Raw genomic sequence first — 20,016 nt, 5'->3', positions numbered from 1 at the left:
AGTGCAGATTGTCCCCTCTCCCAGGTGCCTGGGTCTCCTCTGTGGCCTTCGCTCCCCCCGCTGGGGGCACTGTCCTGCCTTTGGGCATCCCCTTCTCTCCTTCCCTCCCCTCCTTCTTTTTCCCACCGTAATGCTGGGCCAGGGCTCTGCCTATAGTCAGGCCTAGAGTCAGGTGCTTGGCCGGTCTGTCCCTGGCCTCTGGTTCAGTGAGAGACCTTTGGCTGGTCATGGACTCAACTTTCCTGGAACTTCAGGGAAGGAGCAAGAAGCAACAGCACCGTTTTAAAAATATCTGTATTTATAGAAATACGCTAAGATATGGCAACCCAAATATCTCCTGTTGATTTATGAATATGATCAATAGGAGCTGCTATAGAACAGAAGAAAAGGTAAATCCTTAAAATACTCAATTCTAAAAAAAAAAAGCAGTACCTGGGACTTCCCAGGCTCCCAGGTTCAGACAGCTCAGGACAGAAACCAAACAGCACAGATAGGGGGTTGGGGTGGGCTTCTCCATTCCTGCACTCCCTCTCCCCACATTGGGCAGCTGGGATTTTAGGAGTCTTGAGATTGTAGGCATTGGGATTCAGGGGTTTTATGTGTTGGTGATTCCAGCTTCCAGTTTTCTTAGATTGGAGAGTCCAAGAGTCTGCAGAGCCTCGAGATGGGCTGAGTGGATCCTGAGTTGAGGCTAAGCCCTGTGCCACACTCTGGCCATCTGGTGCCAGATGGACAAGGCCTGGAAAGTTTCTCAGGGCTGCCTGGGGTGGGGGTGGGGCAGGGGGGAGACAGAGGCCCAGCCACCTCCAGGCCCTGTGTGCCCTTTGTACCCACTGCTCCCAGCAGACACACCCAGGAGGCACACACCTCTCAAAAAATCTGAAAACCAGGCCCTGGAATGGACTAGGTGGTAGCTGAAGAGATAGCCATCTTAATGGGGGTGGGGGAGAAGACAGACAGCGGCCAGCCCTCCTCTTTACTCCCTGGGGGTGGTGGGGCTGTGCTCCTGGACACCGGACTAGGATTGAGAGGGGCCCAGCTCGGCTCCCAGAGCAATGCCTGGTCACACTGCTGGTGCACCAGGCCCTCTCAGGACGTGTGGAATGTGGCTTAGCAGGCCCAGGTTCAGCTCTGAAGTGTCAGAGCCAGGCTCAAGGGCTCTGATGGGATGGTGGACAGAGGCCTGGGCCCGGGAGGCCCTGAGCCTCCTCAGGAGACAGGGAGACTGGGCCTTGGCTGAGAGCCTTCAGGTAGTTCACAGTGCCTCCCCCATCTCCTCCCAGTGCCCATGTGGGTCTGTGGGCACCGCAGTTGCCCTCAAAGAGACCTGGGCATGGAGGCAAGAGCTGCCCCATGGGGTGGAGAGCTGTTCCCACCCCATGAGGGAAGTGCAAGACTTCCTGCCTGGGTGAGCCCCTTTCTGCTGCGTGTTCCTGTGTGTGCATGGGTGTGTTCTCAAACCCAGGTTCTTCCTTGGAGGACTGTGCTTTTGCCTTTGCATGTGTGCCATCAGCATTCCATGTCCCTGGCTCTGCACTCCTTGATATGTGAGCTGGGTGAACCTTTTGCCCATTTGAATGGGGACCTTCACCCAGTCACGTCCTGTGTGGTTCTGTGTTTCCAGAGGCTCTAGCATGTTAGGGAGACAGGGCCTCCCCAAGGGGCAGGTTGGGGACTGAGCTTTGCCAGAGGACAGTAAGACAGCTTTGGGCTGGAATCTCTTGCTTGGTAAAGGGGTCCTGGAGGCCCAACTCAGGTCCTGCCTTGTCCCTCAGTTCAATTCAGTTCAGTCGCTCAGTCATGTCCGACTCTTTGTGACCCCATGGACTGCAGCACGCCAGGCCTCCCTGTCCATCACCAACTCTCGGAGTTGACTCAAACTCATGTCCATTAAGTCAGTGATGCCTTTTCCTCAGATTGGGGCTGTTCCTCCTGGTGTCTCCTTGCTGTAAAGACGGATAGCTGAGTCTAGGGAGGCCAGAGATGCAGGGAGTGTCTAATGGTTCTAAGGGCTCTGTTCCAGGATGTGAACCCAAACAGTCATCTGCCTCTACTGCCTGTGACTTGAAAATCCACATTTCTTAGTGTGGGACTGGCCCAGCCACTTGGAGATGGGGGGTTAGTCCAGTGTCTCTGAGGTCACCTCCCCCTGATACTTCTTTTCTTGGGAATAGTTCTTTCCAGTTCAGGCTGGGTGGTCTGGGTCCTGTCCTGACTTGTGTGGCCCTGGTTAGGTTCTTGTTCCTTTCTGGGGCTGACTTTCCCCTTCTGGAGGTGGGGAGGATTGGGTTAGGAGGTTCCTAAATGGCTCAGGAGCAGGTGCTTGGGGATGTGGGGCCAGGAAAAGACAGGACTGGGATCTGACAGGCAGGAGCTGGAGCTGCAACTAGTGGGTGTGAGCAGAATGGGAGGCATCTGGTCTGGCGGCCTGAGGGCCAGGTTCTAGCCACTGATAGCAGTGTGACCTTGGGCACATCATCACTTGCCTGGGATCCTAGCTCTCCACTTGTAAAATCAGGAGATTTCATTCAAGCAGTAGATATTCCCTGTCTGCCAACCTTAGGCTGGTAGCTGAGGATGCAGGGAAATCAGACCCTGGTCCTGCCTTCAGGGGGCACCCAGCCAAAGCTGGGGTGAGATGTGACACAATGATAGTGACATCTCTGTGTGACCCAGGCTGTGACCATGGGGGTTGGAAACTGCTGCCTGGAGAAGGTGACACTTGAAGGGTGAGGTAGAGGGAACATGATGAGCAAACTCCTGGAGATCTAGTGTCCAGAGGTGAGAGTGGAGGGAATGGACTGGAAGGGAGGAGTGAGGGGCGGGAGCCAGAGGGTGGGGGGAAATGGGGAGCCATGGAAGGAGCAGGCAGGCAGGCAGGAGAGGCAGGTGTTGAGCTCAGAGACTTCTGGAAGTCTAGGGCTGTTCAGACCTGCTCCAGGGAACCGTCAGTGGTGTCTGAGAGTCAGGACTTCCCCTGTGTGGGTGAGGGCCCCTCAGCAGTGTTTTTCTGGCCGGCCCAGTAGGAAGTGGCTAGAGCAACCTCAAAGGTGGAGAGAAAGGGCAGGCCCAGCCACGGAGGGTGCCAAGGCATCTCAGAGTTAAATCTTTCACTCCTTGAGCTCCGGACTCGAACCTTGAACCTCGACACCTGCCTCCTCCAGCCATCCCTTACCCTACCCATGTCACGGGCTCCTGCCCCAAGTTCCTGACCAGGGTAAGTCAGGCCTCTGTAGATGTCCGTTCATCCACCACCCCTCTCCACCCCCGCCCCAGGCCAGACACTTGTAACCACTGGGGATAGAGCCATGAAGGAGACAGTGCTTCATCCTCCAGCTGAGGAGACTAACAAATGAACAAATAAATATGTAATCCAGTGTCTGCTGGAAAAAGCCTAAGAGTGAGTTGCACCGGTGTCTGGAAGAGCATTTCAGGCAGAGGGGGCTCCAGGGCCCAGCCCTGAGGCGAGAGCACTCGGAGTAGGTTGGGATGATATCGAGGCAGGGACAGACCATGCAGGCCTGGTGGACTTTGGCTTTTACTCTGAGGGAGGTGGGAAGTCACTGGGGAGGGAGAACGGGTAGGCTGGGCTCTGTTTTGAAGGCTTATATTTATTCCTACAAGCCCAGTGTACAGATAGTGAAACCAAGACTCAGAGAAGTTAAGTGAATTCCCAAGTCTCACAGCAGTAGGACCCATGGCCACCCGCCTGCCCGTGGCCCCGTGCACCCTGCAGCTCTTCATGGCTCCCTGTTGTCTGGACAGTCAGGCTGAGTGGTCTTCAAGGCCCTTCTCAGACTGCACTCATGCTGCCTTCCCTCTCCCACCTGACCTCCTTGCTCCTGATCTCCACACTCTCCCCTCGGAGGACGTGGAGTGGAAGGAGGGGCTCCAGTGTGATGTTGGGCAAGTTGCTTAACCTCTCTGAGACTCAGTTTTCTTCCTCGTCTGTAAAGTTGGGCTAAAACCGTCCAGTTTTTAGAGTGTCATGAAAATTATATGAAGCTATCCACGTAGCAGGGTTGGCCCAGCGCCTGGAGGTGGGAAGCACTCCATAACTGTGGCCTTTTGTCTTTTTAGGCAGGGATGGCTGGGTCAGATAAGTGGGTTAGAATGTCCCCTGTGAGTGAGAGAGGAGAGTTTTTCCTGCCTCTTATCTGACTATAGAGTGGGGGGCAGCTGAGGTCCCACAACAGACTGGAGACCAGAGCCCGTGGGGCTGGTCCCCCTGCCCCCGCCCCCCATCTCCCTCTCTCCCTTCCAGCCCCTGCCCTGCCCATCTGGTTACCTCCATGCACCGAAACAGGAGCTTCCCCTTTCAGGTGCCAGCAGCAAGGGCCCTGCTGATCATCTGGCTTGTCACTTCCAGGGACCCACCTAGGGAGAGGACAGGGTCAGGTCCTGTTCTGGGAGGTTGCTTCTGGGTGCAGAGGAGCCCCAGGCTCTCCTCCCGGGTGGCAGGCGTGTTAGGTACCTGGTCGCCTCAGAGCGGGTGGAGTCAAGCTGCCTTCCCCCCTGCCCCTACACCCCCTGTCAAGCCAGGGCTGTCCTCCGTCCCTCTGGCATGAAGTGAGGGTCTGACGAACCTGTCTGCTTCTGTCCACTCCTGCTGCTTGGGAGCCCCTCGTCAGCTGTGTGCACTCTCATCCTCCATGTGGTTAGCCCTGTTTCTTCCTGTTTCTGCCTTGTTTGCAGTGTTAAGAGCCCCCCCAAATCCCTCCTGGGGGGCAGTGGTCACAGAAGAGGATCGTCCTGAAGTCGTGCTGTGGTATACCTCAGCACCTTTGGTGGGGGTGGGCTTCCTGTCCTGCCTAGGGCGTTCCCAGCCCAGGAGGGTGTGTCTGTGACTGAGGCGCCAGGGGGCCAGGCCAGAGCCCTGCTTTCCTGATGAGAGGGCCCCGGGTCTCTCCAGGTGCAGGGCGGCTGGCTGGGCCACCCTTCAAGGCAAGAAGGGTGGGACCTGAAGAGTAAAGGGTTGGGGGTCTAGGGAAGGTGGATGGATGTGGCTCAGGGCTGTGGGGTTTGGAGGAGCTCTGTCTTGAAGGAGGGTGGTTACAGGAGCAGGTGGAGGATGCTCTGATTAAAGGTAGCAGAAGGGCAGGAGGTAGGGAGGAGGGCCCCGGGATCAGGCCGGCTGGGGAGGGGCAGATGGAGAAGAGGGGTGAGTTAGAAACATGGCAGTGGGGAGACGGGGCAACGGGAGGGAGTGGTCCAGGGTGATCCGCTTGGGGGGCGGGTACTGGTAGGGCCAAGGAGGCTAGTATGTCATAGACTTTTTTTTTTAATTGAATCATAGTTGATGTATAATGAATGTTGGATTAATTTCTGCTGTACAGCAAAGTGATTCAGTTATATAGTACATATAGATTCCTTTTTATATTCTTTTTCATTATGGTTTATCCCAAGATATTAAATACAGTGCCCTGTGCTGTACAGTAGAATCTTGTTTGTCTGTCATGGGCTTATGACAAGGCCTGAAAATCAAGCCTTTTAACTTTCCACTTCATTTACCGTGAGTGAGGTACTTCAGACATTCACACTTCGTCCTCTCCAGAGTAGAGAGGGGCTTGGGCGTAAGAGTGGGAAGGTTTGGGGGAATGTGGGTGAGGGGCAGTGATAGGGTGGGGTCAGATGCTGTCTAGAGGCAAACCACAGGAACCCTGGAGTCTCCTGTTCATAATGGACTCAGTCCACTTCACATTTGAAAGTTCGTGGGCTTTAGTCTGTGATTGGCCTCTGGACCTCTGGTTGGTGGCTGGCAGTGGAGGGGGGAGGTTGTTATTTGATAAACTATGTCTGAGAACTTTGGGTGGATAAGACAGTGAGGGAGGAGGTAAGCTTTGCAGCTAAGTTTTGCATCTTCCAGTCCAGACGGGCCAGAAAATCAGTTCCGTTTACTATAGTTCTCTTGGAATTCTCTGCATATTATATTTAAAATAAAAAAGGTACTTTATAATGATGGTTTTAGGGGAGAAACTGGGACAAACTCAATTCTAATAGACTGAAAATACTTTTATCGTTTTTTATTCTAATTATGAAAGTGATAATGCAACTGTGAAAACTTTAAACAGTCCAGATGTGGAGGTTGTAGAAAGTGATTAATCTTTCAAGATTGGGGTAGGAGTTAGGAGTAGGTCTGAAATTTAGGTCGGGAAAGTTCACCGTCCCTTAAATGTGCATCGATCATTAATAAGACTAGTTTTATATTTATTAGGGTGATGCTCAAGGGACTGCTCTAAGGAGGTTGTTAAAATATCCTGCCTCTCACCTGGTCCACTGGGTTTAGATGTGCACTGCCCAAGGGTACCTGGCTGGGGGAGGGTTGGGAGAGGGGGATTGAAACTCAGCCTGTTTTCTTTGCTGAGCTGTATGCCCTGCTATGGGCTTTTTTAGCAAGAGGTATTTTGTCTAATTTGCTCAACGGCCTCACCGGCTTTCCCCAGGAGAGGGGAGTGGGTGGGTTCGCTGTGGGGTGGAGAATGCACTGTATCTGGGGTTCCTCTAGAAGAAGATCCAGGAGACAGTGGGATATCCAGTCTGGAGCCCTATAGAGGGACATGGCTGGAGGCAGGGTGCAGGAGTCATTGGTATCTGGGAAACTGAGAATTCCAGGGTGTTGGTGTCTAGACTAGAGTCTGGCTCCAGGGCCAGCACCAAGGACCCTTCTGGACAGGCCCAGCCAAGGCCTTGGGGCTCAGAACAGGAAGTGTCTAAGCAGCGGAGGAGTAAACAGATGCTGAGTGAGTGTGGCCTCTAGTACACACATGGTCATGTGTCACGGTCATCTGGGTGACAGCTCTGTTCTGTGGAAGGGGAAACTGAGGCTCAGAATGTGACGTGACTTGCCCAAGGTTTCAGGTGAAAAGTAATGGAGCCAGAACCGGAACCTGATCTTGCCTGGCATCCTTGGGGGGATGGGTTCTGGGCTAGAGCTAGTGGCCCCCAGCTCCCCACCAGATAGATGGCCAAGGCAAGCCCTGGAGCCTGGACTCAGTCAGTCCTCACTGCTCTATGGGCTGTACCTTGTCAGCCGCCATCATTCCTGGGACCCAGGAGGACAGGCTACATCAAAGACAGGGTGGGGGCAGAAATACAGTGGGCTGGTGAAGGGCCAGAGATCTGGGGCTGGGGTTGGGGCAGGAGACCCCAGTGTGCCTCCTCGGAGCCCGTGTGGCCATCAGTCCCTGAGAAACAGAAAACAGGCTTCTTGGTTCAGGGGTTCGTCAGCTGCCTGCCTGAGCGCTGCACCTGCTACCTTGCCTGGCAGGCCCCGAGAGAGCTGGCAGAGATCTGCAGAGGGCGGGGGCCACTTCTGCACACTCTGGGCTGGGAACCCAGCCCCCACCTAGTTCCTCATATTTGAGGGAAGTGTCTCCAAGTCCTCTTGTCTATGTCAACGCAACCCTGAGAACGCCAGGAGGGGAGCAGCTGAGGGTGACCCTGCCCACAGGTATGACCTGGTGCTTGGGCGGGGGGTGTGGGCAGCGTGGGGCTCTGGCAGTTGGCCACAGTCAGACTGTTGGTAGTGAGTGTGGGGACTGAAGGCTGTGTGTGGTGGGGTCAGGTGGGCCGTGTGGGTGCTAGGTGGGGTGGAAGGTGTGTATCCCTGGAGGCTGTGTGAGGTGTGCAGTTTGTGGTACGAGTGGGCTGTGGTTAGTAGACCCAGGCCTAGCTGGATGTGTACTGCTGTTAGTTCCTGTGTGGAGGGCCTGAGGGCTTTCCTGAGGTCTGGGCGCTGGGGTCCCTGCCCAGCCTGCCTTGAGTGGGGTGCTGTGAGGGGGAGGAGGGGTTGGAGGGTGGAGAGATACAGGCCCTAGCTCTGAAGCTCTAGGCCTGCCTTCGTCCCCTTCCACTCCCTCCACCATTGGGCCTGCTCTTGAATCTGGAGCACAGCTCTGTGTGGGGGGCCGGGGGCGGGCTTTGAAAATACAGTTGGGAAGGGTCCTCACTGAGAGGACTCCAGAACTGAGTGGGGAAGGAGTTAGGATCAGCAAGGCCTCCAGATCCAGGCTGGACTCGTTCATACAAATCAGAATGCGAAGGAGGCTCACGCCCACCTGGGCCGCCAAGGGCAGACCCCTCCACCTCCCCGGGTGTCCTTTGTGTCCCCTGTCCCTGCCCCACTGAGCTCTCCCCATCTCTGCATCTGCCAGGTCCTTTCCCATCCCCGGGCCCTGCACACTTGAGTTCCCTTGGCTTAGAAGTGCAGTCTCCTGCTTATCCTTCAAGGCCCAGCTCATGAGTACCCCCTGGAAGCTTCTCTGCCTCCGCCAGACAGACAGTCACATCCTTTGAAGGCTGCCTCTTGGCTCTGCAAGTGACCCAGCACTTCACACAGCCTCCATTGAAATGGGATAAAAAACCCAGGCTTGGGCCTTTTTTATGGTGATGATTCAGGTGAAGGTGGAAATCTTGTGGGGGCTGGACATGCGGCAGGTATTTAGGAAATCAAGGAAGTGGGAGTGTGCTTGTCCTTAGCTGAGGCTCAGGGCTGCCTTTCTACTGGACTGGCATTGTTGGGGTCCTCAGTCAGGAGTGAGCAGGGATGCTTGAGAGAGATGCTGGGCTGGGGCAGAGAAGGGGGCGATGAGATTTAAACTCTGCCCTTGGGGTTGGAATGGTAGTTAAAAGACAGAAGTGTAACAGCTTTGGCTCCAGCAAGAGGGACTCAGACTAGACCTAAAGAAGGACTAGTTGCCATGGGTAGAGACTCCAAACGACCCTTACTTACTCCTGGCCTAAGTAAGTGTCCTTGTGAGCCCAGTCAGGTCCTGGGCTCTATTGTGGAGGGCAGGGGGAACAAAAAGGTACAGGCTCTCAGGCCAGGATGGAGGTTGGGTAGAGGTTGGGTAGACCCCCCTCACAAATGGGACAGCCAGGAACCGAGCAGGAGCAGCACTGAGCTGCATGAGTCAGCATCTGAGGCTTAGGAGCCCAGGGGGCGGTCAGGGAGGACTTTCTGGAGGAGGCAGCCGAGTCAGCACCCGAAGGTGGGAGGATGTGGTTCATTTGCTCATTGTCAGCAGACCATCTGGGGGGCTTCCATGTGTTAAGCTGGTGCCAAAAATGAAACGGAGGGAGTAGTGGGCCAACTGAGCTTGGTTGGGGCTTGGGGCACGTCTCGACAACTTGAGCAAGTCACTTCCTCCCTGTGGGTGTTTGTTTCTTCATCTGTAAACGGCAGGGCTGGAGCCGGTCGAACGATGGTCCAAGGAGGTGTACTTGAGGACACTGAGAATAGTGGGACAGGTTTTGAGCCAGAGTGGGACCCAGGTTGGCCCAGCAGAGTTGCTGGAGGGAGCCAGGGTAACAGCAGGAGCAGGGTGGGCTGGTGAGATGCTAAAGCCTGAGCTGGGCCCTTGGGGTGTTGGGGAGGGAAACCCCCAAACTTGTGGCCAGGCTGTCGCAACGGGATGATACTCTCCTCTGCTGGTCCCTGCTTCCCTGCAGTGGAGATTCAGTGATGTGTCATAGCAGGGGAAGGGCTTAAACCTCCAGACTCCAGACCAGAATTAGCGTGGAGCAAGTGAGGCAGAATAAATGAGTGCAAAATAAGGGGGAGCGGGAGACCAAAAAGCTCAAGGTAATCCAGGTAAATATTTTTCAGCAATATTTTTTTTAAATGAAAATTAATGAAAAAAATCCAAGATAAGCAAAATATCCAAAATTTAAATAAAGAGGTTTAGTATTGCAGATTTTTTTGTCTTTTTAGGCCCTAGCGTGGTTCAGCAGCGCACTGCTCCATACTTCTTTTTTCAAAGGACTGCTTCCTTCAGGAAGCCTTCCCCAACCCCCAGCCTGGTGAGGGCCCTGTGGGCTGTTTTTCGCTGGCTGGGTGGTATCTGATGCCGTCAAGCCTGAGATTCCTGAAGGGTGGGTTGAGGTTGGTCTGGCTCATGCTTTCAATGCCTTGAATGAGGCTGTCCTAGAGGAGTGTCAGTGCGGAGTCCCTGAGTCTGATCTTGGCCTGAAGCCCTTAGTGCAGGAATAGGAACTAGAGAGAGGCCCTGGAGGGGGCTGGGCCCTTCTCAGGGAGGAGAGGTAGTTTCCTGTTTCCCAGCCCTGGTCATTCCAGTAGCCTGGTTGGGCTGTCATGCATCAATCCATGTTGAATCCTGAGAACAGTGCCTGGCCTGCAGCAGCTGCTCAGTCAGAGCTTGTCGTTTTTGAAAGGCAGTGTGTAGAGTGGTTAAGAGTCTGGAGCTGCACTGTCCGGTAGCAATGTGATGCAAGCCACAAATGCAATTTAAAGTTTTCTAGTAGCCACATTAAAAATGAACAGGTGAAATTAATTTTAATACCATAGTTAATCCAAATATCCAAAATGCTATAATTTCATTATGTAATACAAAGTTATTGAGATATTTCATGTTCTTATTTTTTTTACTAAGTCTTCAGAATCCAGTGTGTGTTGTATAGAGCACACTTCACTATATGGTCGCATCTGGAGTTTCAGTACCTGTATGTGGCTTCTAGAAGTTATTGTATTGCAGGTCTAGACTATATTTAAATTACCCCTTCCCAGCTGTGTGACTTTGGGCAAGTTACTTAACCTCTCTGTGCCTCAGTTGCTTCATCTTAAATTGTGAAGTATGTACCTCCTAGGGTTGCTATGAGAATTAAACAAGTTAATAAAAAGTGCTTTAGTTGTCTGGTGTATATTGACAGTAAAGACTATTTGCTGCTGCTATTTAGTTGCTCAGTCGTGTCCAACTCTTTGCAACTCCATGGACTGTAGCCTGCCAGGCTCCTCTTCCATGAGATTATCCAGGCAAGAATACTGGAGCAGGTTGCTGTTTGCTTCTCCAGAGAATCTTTCTGACCCAGGGATCAAACCTGCATTTCCTGCTTGGCAGGTAGATTCTTTACCACCGAGCCACCTGGGAAACTCAAAGACTACATTGTGTTATTAAATTGTTTTTTTAAAAAAACATCATTTGAGTAGTACTGCCATTTTTTTTTTCAAACTTTTATGAAGTACTAATTACTTAAGATTTATTTAAAAATACTCACTTTTAAAACCTGTACCCCCTAAAGTCACCCTGCAGAGACCAGCAGTTTGCGGTTGACCCTGCGCTAGTGGCAGGAAGCGTGGCTCTGCCCAAGACCTGCCCCTTCCACCCACCCTCCTGAGCAGAGCCCCGGCCTTCTGGCCTTGCTGGTGGCCTGACCTTTGGGATGGCCACTTCTTTCTCCTGCCTGGAAACACCTTCTTTTGGTCCCCATGCACATTTAGGAGCAGGGCCCCTGGGGTCTCGTGGCCCTGCCTCACCCCTCCACCCCGCCAGCTCCCGGGCTTACAGCCTTGTCTCCTTGGATCTCCCCAGGTTCCCCTTCTCTTTCTAGCAGACTCTGCATTGTGGGGACCCTGCCTCCATCGTGGAGCTGCATCTACCACTTTCCCATGTCTTCTTGGGGGGCAGTCCAGCCTCCTGGCCAGGCCACTGGTCCTGGGGGAGGGCCAGAGAACAGGGGGTCCTGGCCCCCCTCTTCCATGGTGTGGTCTCCACCTCCAGGCAGGCCTGTTGGGTCTGCTTCTCACCCCCTTGTCAGTCAGCCCCACGGGAAGGCCCTCCTCCCTTTAACCATCGCCTGCTTTCTTTCGGCTCCCTGAGCCCTCCCTTCTCTTCCTCGGTCCTCTTCCCCTTCTCGCTTTCTTACTTCTCTTTCCTTTTCCCCGTCTTTTCCCCCCACCCCTTCCCCTTTCCTCCTTCTTCTTCCTGGCATCCAGCCACTCAAAGTGACCTTGCCTCTTAGACTTTCTCGTTTACCCTTGTCCTTGCAGCTTCCACCTCAGGCCAAGATGAGGAGCCATTCCGAGTAGCTGCTGCCTCTGGGGGACCCCGGCATCCTGGGCAGCCCCACTGGTGAGTCAGGGGGAACTGGGGAGCTGGGCTGGGTGTTGTAGGCTAAGCCTCCACCAAGGCCTCATGAAGGTGAGACCCAGCGTCCTGTTTTCCATTTATTTGTGTATTTTTGGCTGCATGGGGTCTTCGTTGCTGCACATGGGCTTTCTCTACTTGTGGAGAGCGGGCACTACTCTCCAGCTGCCTTGCGTGGTCTTCTCGTTGCAGTGGCTTCTCTCTTGTTGCAGAGTGCGGGCTCTGTGGTGTGTGGGCTTCGGTAGCTGTGGGCCTTGGGCTCTTGAGCACAGGCTAAGTAGCTGTGCTGCATGGCCTTAGTTGCCCCGTGGCACGGAGCATCTTCCGGACCAGGGATCAAACTGGTGTCTCCTGCATGGCAAGGCAGAGTCCTGACCATTGGACCACTGGGGAAGCCCCTGTTTTCCATTTTGAAAAACTGAGGTTAAGAGGCAGAGAGAAAGGGTGAAGCCAGAGATCTTGCGAAGAACTTCTTAGGAGGGTTTTGAAGGATGGAGTCAGGCAGGGATCAGTGAGGCAGGTGGGGTGTGTACCTGATGACTTGATTTCCTTCCATGCCTGGTGCATTATGGTCTTATTCTTAATTCCAGATGATCCTGTTATCGTCTAAATTGTAATTTGTTGGAAAATGGTATAAAATTAAAAAGATAAAGAGGATACAGTGAAAGGTAACCCTCCCTTTCTTGTCCTCCAGCTGGGAGTCTCCTCCTCAACAGCAGTGTCCTGTATACGTATCCAAGTGTTTTATGTATACGTGTGTGTGTATGTACATGTATATATTTTCTTTTTCTTTACCCTAGATTTTTATATGATAAAACACTGTTCTGCATCTTGCTTTCCCATCCAACAATAGATCTTTAATATCCATGAATATGAACTTTATTTTTTGGCCGTACCTTGTTTTTTGGCTGTGCCTCGTGGCGTAGGGGATCCTTAGTTCCCTGACCAGGGGTTGAACCTGCATCCCTTGCATTGAAAGCACAGTCTTACCCACTGAACTGCCAGGGAATTCCCTGAATATGAACTTCAGAATCTGCCTGTGGGTAATTTTAATTGGGATTGTGTTAGCTTTAACTTAACCTGGGAAGAACTGCTGTCTTTATAATGTCGAGAGCCCCTTATCAAAGAACATCAAATGTATTTCTGTTTGTTTGTGTCTTCCTTTGGGACCCTCAGGAGCCTTTTAGAAAAATTCACATAGTTCAAAATTTGGGTAATAGAAAAAGATGTAAAGTGAAAAGTTTATCTCCACTTGGAGCTGGGTTTCCAGGGAAGCTGATGGGGCCCAGCGAGGGCCCGGGCAGTGTGTGCATGTGGTTGTTTTTTGGTAAATTTTTAACAAACCCTCCCATCCCCCTCAGCCCTCAGCATTCCTCCTTAGAGGCAACCAGCATCGCCTGTATCCTCTGTATCATTTCAGAGATCTGCATTTAGCCGTGGACACACACTGATCTATCCTCTCCTTTTGTTTATTATTGTTTTTTTTTCATGCGAAAGGCAGCATGTTCTGTATGGTGTTTTGAACCTTTCTTTAGTCAGTTGATACATATCGAAGGTCATCCTCATGAGCACGTAGAGTTCCTTCCTTCTTTATGGAGTTTCTTCATTTTTCTTTAGTCATTTAGCAACTCCTTTAGGAGGTCACCCCACACTACTGTGTAAGGAGTTTCCTCATTTTCTATGGCTCAGTGTTCTCCTGTGTGATTACACTGTAATTCAGTTAACCATTCTCCAGTCTATGCATATTTTGATTACTTCATACCTTTTGTTGTTGTACACAATGAGGTAGCCAGTACCCTACGTCCGTCCTTTTGGACGCGCACCAGGAAGACTGCAAGGGAACTAGCCACGGGCGGCTAGGTGAGAAGGCCCAGAGCACTGAGGTTTTCGCAGCTCTGGTGGCGCTGCCCTTCCCAGCAGCACTGCCCCATCCTGGGAGGGGAATGCCTCACCTTGTCACCACTCAGTGTAAGGAGGGTGAGTTCCATGTTCCATGTCCTGTGTTAGAACCATTTATACTTCTCTTTCTGTCAGTTCATCTGCTTTGCCCATTTATCTGTCAGATTATTGGTCTGTTTCTTATTTCTAGGTGTTTTTAACTGCCTAGGAAAATTAGCCTGTGCTTGGGGTAGGAGTGATACCCCTAGTTTGTCATTTATCCCCCTTGGCCTTGTTTATGGTGTCTTTTTTTTTTTTTAATTGTGCAGGAATGTTTTGTCTACAGTTGAATATTGTAGTCTTTTCTTTATCCTTCTGGATTTGTATCATTTCCAAAAGGCCTTTGCCTCTCTGAGACAAAGATTTTCCATATCCTTTCGTGATTTATTGTAACTTATCCTGTTGTAAGGTATAGGGGTCCAGCTTTGTAGCTCACTACACAGTTGCACTAACAATTTAATAATCCATCTTTTTCCTACTAGTCTGAGATGTTACTTTTGTTGTATTACTAAATTCTTAAATGTATTTGGGTCTTTTTTTAAAAATTTTTATTAGTTATTTATTTGACTGCCTAAGGGATCTTTGGGAGAAGGCAATGGCACCCCACTCCAGTACTGTTGTCCGGAAAATCCCATGGATGGAGGAGCCTGGTAGGCTACAGTCCATGGGGTCTCGAAGAGTTGGACACGACTGAGTGACTTCACTTTCACTTTCCACTTTCATGCATTGGAGAAGGAAATGGCAACCCACTCCCTTGTTCTTGCCTGGAGAATCCCATGGACGGAGAAGCCTGGTAGGCTGCAGTCCATGGGGTCGTACAGAGTCGGACACGACTGGAGTGATTTAGCAGCAGCAGCAGCAGCAAGGGATCTTTAATTGTGGTATCTAGGATCTAGTTCCCTGACCAAGCATTGAACCGCACCCCCTGCTTTGGAAGGTGAAATCTTAACCCCTAGACCACCAGGGAAGTCCCTAACCTGTGCTGTTTTAATTATTAATTAATTTATATGTTTTAATATGTGGTGAGGCTGATTCTCACTCTACCCTTCCTTTGCCCACTCCTTCACTTCCAGAATTTTCCTGCTTGTTTGTTTTTTCCACATGAACTTTCAAATCAGCTTGTCTAGCCACCACCACCCATCCCTCCAAAAAGTTCTATGTGTATGTTTAGGAGGATAGTACATATTTATAAATTAACTTAGGGTTAATATCTGTATGATGCTCTCTATCCAGGAACATACGATGTCTTTCTGTGTATCCAGAACTTCTTTTTGCACCTTAATATCAGTCCACATTTTTCTCCCTATAGATTCTATGCATTTCTTTTTAAGTTTATTCTTGGTGGTTTTTATTTTGTGATGCTGTTTGTAAATGAGGTCTTTCATCCTGGTTTCTACTTTGTTATTGCTTATAAATATTGATTCTATTAATTTTGAACCTGGCTATCTTACTAAATTCTTTTACTGTTTGTAATACTTTCTCAGCTGAACTTTTCGGGTTTTCCAATTCAGAACTCATGTTAAAGTAATGGATTAACTTTTCTTTCCCAGTTTTTATACCAATGGTGTATTTTTGTTGAACTTTTAGAGTAGTATTAAGAATAATGATGGAAGTTTTTCTCTTGTTTTTCTGTTAAGCAAAGTGCTGGTTTTATTTTAAGAAAGTGTCGATCTGTTTCTGTTCTACTAAAATTTTTGTTTAAGTGTACTGGATATTGAGTTTTATCATATGCCTCTTTAGTATCTGTGGAGATGAGCAGATAAGCATTTTTTTTTTGATCTGTTAATCACTGCTTGGCATCATCTGTTCCTTGACTCCTGCCAGATCAGGAGTTCTTGAATATCAGTAGGGGACCTCAGTACCCATTGCCCAGTACAAGGCTGTTTTGAAAGAATGAATGAATGGCTTATCCTATCCATTCCCACCTTTCCCTCCTAAGTGGTGGGAAGGGGTTACTCACCCACAGGCCCAGGACATCAAACTGTGTGGTGCTGTGTTGACGCACCTCCTGGAGTAATCTGCTCCCTTCAGGGGCATGGAGGTGGGGGTAAGGCTCACCCCACAGACTGGGCCTATAAAGGTGCAGCAGTGGTACCCCTCAATCCCACCTGTACTTGCTAGTATCCCTGGGGCCTGGGCCTCTGCTGAAAACTGGTGCCTGAGAAGGAATTGTGTCCTTGCCTGGGTCTTGCAGAGCGTGGGAGGGGCATGGGTGCAGACACAGCCACAGCAGTGGCCAAGGCCGTGGATGGGGATTAAGACAGCACCAACTCTGAAGGTCCTGGAGGACTTCCTGGAGGAGCTGGATGCTAGGAGGCCACAGAGGTGGGCTGGGGGAGGAGGTGGAAGGTTTCAGGCATTAGGAGAAGCCTGTGTGTTCAGAGTCCAGGCAGTACCTCACCTTGCCTGGCACGTGGGATGCAGGGGAGAAAGCTCAAACACAGAGCTTAGCCCATGGTATGGAAAAGCCACAGAGAATTGTTGATTGGAGACCTGTACCTGGACAGCCTGCCTCTGACCTGTCCCCGTGTGTCTATTCCAGGTCTGGACAGAGCCCTGCTGGCTGGCCTCTGCTGGTAGGAACCATGGCGGAGGCCGGGGACGGGGCGCTCTCAGTGGCTGAGTGGCTGCGAGCGCTGCACCTGGAGCAGTACACGAGGCTCTTCGAGCAGCACGGCCTGGTGTGGGCCACAGACTGCCAAGGCCTCAGCGACACCCGCCTGGTAGACATGGGCATGGTGCTCCCTGGCCACCGCCGTCGCATCCTGGCTGGCCTGCTCCGTGCCCACGCACCCCCAGCCCCTGCACCCCGCCTGGCCCCACGGCCCGTGCCCATGAAGCGTCATGTCTTCCGCTCACCACCCACGCCCACCACTCCCCCGGAGCCACTGCCTGCGGCTGGAGAGGACGAGGGGCTGCCCACTGCCCCACCCATCCCGCCCCGGAAGAGCTGCCTTCCGCCCACCTGCTTCTCCGCCCCATCCACAGCGGCCCCGGACCCTGTGGTGCCCCCACTGCCCGCCAAGCGGCATTTGACAGAGCTCAGCCTTCCGCCCGTGCCCCCCCGCACTGGGCACCCCCGCCCACTGGTGAGGTGAGTGGATGCGTGCAGGGTGGGAGGGACATGGGCAGAGGATCTAGAGGGTCACTATGGGGAGGGAGCAGGAGGGAAGGTTGTGGCCTTTGACACTGGGGTAAGAAAGGCACCTTGGTGGCAGGAACAACATGCGCAAAGCTCAGAGGTGGGAAGTGCAGTCCTCGTGGCTCTGAACAGACAATGCGGTGTGAGTGATGGTGAGACTTGTGGATGGCACTGGTGGGACATGCCGTGAAGGCCAGGTGGGGAGCCGGGAGAGTTTTCAGCAGAGCAATCAATTGCTGAGTACGAAAGAATGACCCTGGCTGCTGGTAACGTTGGTGGAGGAGGAGGCTGGGAGACCAGTGAGAGGCACAGGGCCACCTGTGAGGCCCCCACTAAGGCTGTACGCATGAGACTGGAGAGGAGTGGGCAGACTGGAGTGAGAGCTTGGCCCCAGGGTGGACAGGGCTTGGGGCTGGGCCGGGCATGAGCAGAGAGGGCACGAGGAAGCACATGGCATCCAGGTTTCCATCTTGATGGTCCGTCCTTGATCTGTGATCTGAGCACAGAGGGGAGTTTGGGAGGAGGTTGGGTTCATTTTGGGGCTTGGCGAGTATTAGATACTAGGAAACTGGCACCTATATCTGCAGTCGGGAGGTAACATGTGGAGGAAATGGGGAGTCTGGAATGAAGAACTTGTCCTGGAGGTCGCAGCAACGGCCCAGGGCTTGGTGCTGGGGCTCCTGTCTTCCCCTTTCACATGGCTCCTGCCAAATGTCAGTTCTCAGGCCACATCCTGCTCACCCTCTCTCCTCCCCAGAACCATTTTCCCCCCTCCTAGCTCCTGGTACTCCTGTTTCCTTTCTTTTTCAGTATGTTTTTATTTTGGGGGGTGGGGGCACCGCTGCATGTGGCATGTGAGATCTTAGTTCCCTGACCAGGGACTGAACCCATGATTTCTGCATTGGGAGCATGGAGTCTAAATCACTGGGCCACCAGGGAAGTCCCCTTCTTGTTTTCCTGAGTTTCCGCCTACTTCTGTGGACATTGCATTTAACCTCCTTTACAAATGCCCTCCCTTCCTGCAACTTGCTGGGGTGCCCAGCTTAGGGGAGATCCTCAGGTGTGGCTGTGTATGTAATGAAGGGTATAATGGGGCTTTATTGTAGCACTTGGGCCAAGTCAGCCTAATCTGGGAAGGCTTCTTGGAGGAGGAACAGACGTGCAGAGAGAGATCCCCTGGTCTCTGTTATTGTTGGGCACTGTGCTTGGTGCTTAACTTACATAACCTTGTTCGATCCCTGCTCAGGTCCTCTGGGGCATTTGTGTCCCATTTCAAGTAGAGAAACTAAGGGTCAGAGAAGAGAGGGGAGCACTGGCTGGATCCATGCCTAGTACATGCCGAGGGAGCCCCTGTGGGGAGGACCTGGGAGGTTTTCCCCCTTAGAGGAGAGGGGCATTAAAGGGCCTTCTGAGGCCAAGCCAGGGCTGTGGTGTTTTGAGGTTTGATTGATAAGAGCACAAAAAGAGTTTATTGTGCCTTTCATAGGTTCACACACTGGGAGCAGTAATGGGATTCCCCCTAGGAGCTTGGCTCGGAGAAGGCAATGGCACCCCACTCCAGTACTCTTGCCTGGAAAATCCCATGGACGGAGGAGCCTGGTAGGCTGCAGTCCATGGGGTCGCTACGAGTCGGATACGACTGAGCGACTTCACTTTCACTTTTCACTTTCATGCATTGGAGAAGGAAATGGCAACCCACTCCAGTGTTCTTGCCCAGAGAATCCCAGGGATGGGCTGCTGTCTATGGGGTCGCACAGAGTCGGACACGACTGAAGTGACTTAGCAGCAGCAGCCACAGGAGCTTGGCTTAGAGACCAGATTGGAGTTTGCTGGCGCCACTGCACCCTCTAGTGGCCACCCTCCTGCATGCAGAAGTAATTTTTATTTAACTCCATCTTTAGAATGAGATGTGTGTGCATGCACACCTGTCTCTGAGGCTTGGGAATAGGTGAACAAGGGCAGGAGGCAGGGCCCTGTCCATAGAACGTTCATGAGGGCTGAGGAGGCAAAAACGCTAGCCAAGAAGTGTACGCCTGGGTTCCTGCTTAGAAGGCGAGGTACCTGAGCAGGTCCAGCTGGCTGCGTGATTCTGACTAGGAAAAGCTGCTCCTCTGGGCCTGTTTCCCCATCAGGTATCCTCCTTGGCTCTCCATGGCCCTCCTGAATTCAGGAGACTTTCTGGGTAGAGCAAGGGTCCTGTCTTTGCCCTAGGGTGCCAGACCGCGCTCTCAGATCCTCGTTCTGAACTTAGCCAACCTCTGTGAGAAGCCAGATTCCCATGGTCAGGAACCTGGCCCCTTGTAGCTAGAGAACCCAAAATTCATTCCAGGCTGAGAGACTTCGTAGGCAATTATTCCTTGCAATGTGGGGCTGTTCCTTGCAGTAGAGTGGCAGGTGTGCTGCCAAGCCTGGCTTCTGTATCCTGGGGTCTTTGACACTTGGAATTGTGGGCATCTGCAGTCCTAGCCTCCTGGGCTTCCAGGGTGTACAAAGTCTTTACAGTCCAGAGATAGAAAAACTCTAAGGGCAGAGAGAGCCTCACGTGTGGGTAACAGACAAAGGCTGGGCCACGTGTGGGTAACAGGTAAAGGCTGGGCAGGTTTTGGACCCTGACTGGCTTCCCCGTCCCCTCACAACCCTGTGACCCCAGGCTCTGTGCTACACAGTGGAAGACGGCCCAGCCTGGCCGGCCCCTGCCTCCGTTGCAGGAGTCCCCACTTCCTGATCTGGCCTTCCTGTCCTTGCTTGTACCCTCTAGTGACGTAGGTCTTACTCTCTCAATCGTAGGGCCTCTTACACCAGATCATGTGGTGACTGAGGGAGTGTTTTTCCCTGGCTCCGGTCCATCACTGGGCTCCCCAGTGGAATTTGTGATTGATTACTGTGTGTGCGTGTGTGTACTTAGGACGGAGTAACTCCATGTGAGGGCATGGCGGGCCAGTTTGTGTGCGCCTGTAGGTGTGCATCTAGCAGGGTAGTAGCATGTCTGTGTATTTCTGCATCCGCACATGTTCTAAGGGAGGAAATGTGTAATAATTATACACAGGTGGGGAT

General features: G+C 52.3%; 1 protein-coding gene across 5 annotated transcripts in view; it reads left to right on the top strand.

The window, feature by feature from the left end:
• The window catches only part of ARAP1 (ArfGAP with RhoGAP domain, ankyrin repeat and PH domain 1), a 61,897-nt gene that overhangs the window by 5,301 nt on the left and 36,580 nt on the right, over positions 1-20,016 (top strand). For 3 of the 5 annotated variants that reach the window (XM_086340637.1, XM_086340636.1, XM_086340638.1), the window contains exons 2-3: positions 11,786-11,867; positions 16,363-16,914. In XM_086340637.1, the coding sequence (XP_086196763.1) occupies positions 16,406-16,914 (509 nt within the window). In that variant the 5' untranslated portion in view covers positions 11,786-11,867; positions 16,363-16,405. Of the gene's footprint in view, positions 1-7,431; positions 7,451-11,785; positions 11,868-16,362; positions 16,915-20,016 lie in introns of those variants that run through there. The other 2 variants (XM_086340639.1, XM_086340640.1) reach the window with 2 other exon arrangements.

Source organism: Bos grunniens, chromosome 15, assembly GCF_055505025.1.
Source record: "Bos grunniens cultivar Pamir isolate PY7600 chromosome 15, Bosgru_T2T1.0, whole genome shotgun sequence".
NCBI classification, from domain to species: domain Eukaryota; kingdom Metazoa; phylum Chordata; class Mammalia; order Artiodactyla; family Bovidae; genus Bos; species Bos grunniens.
This window is presented reverse-complemented; position numbering and strand designations above follow the sequence as displayed.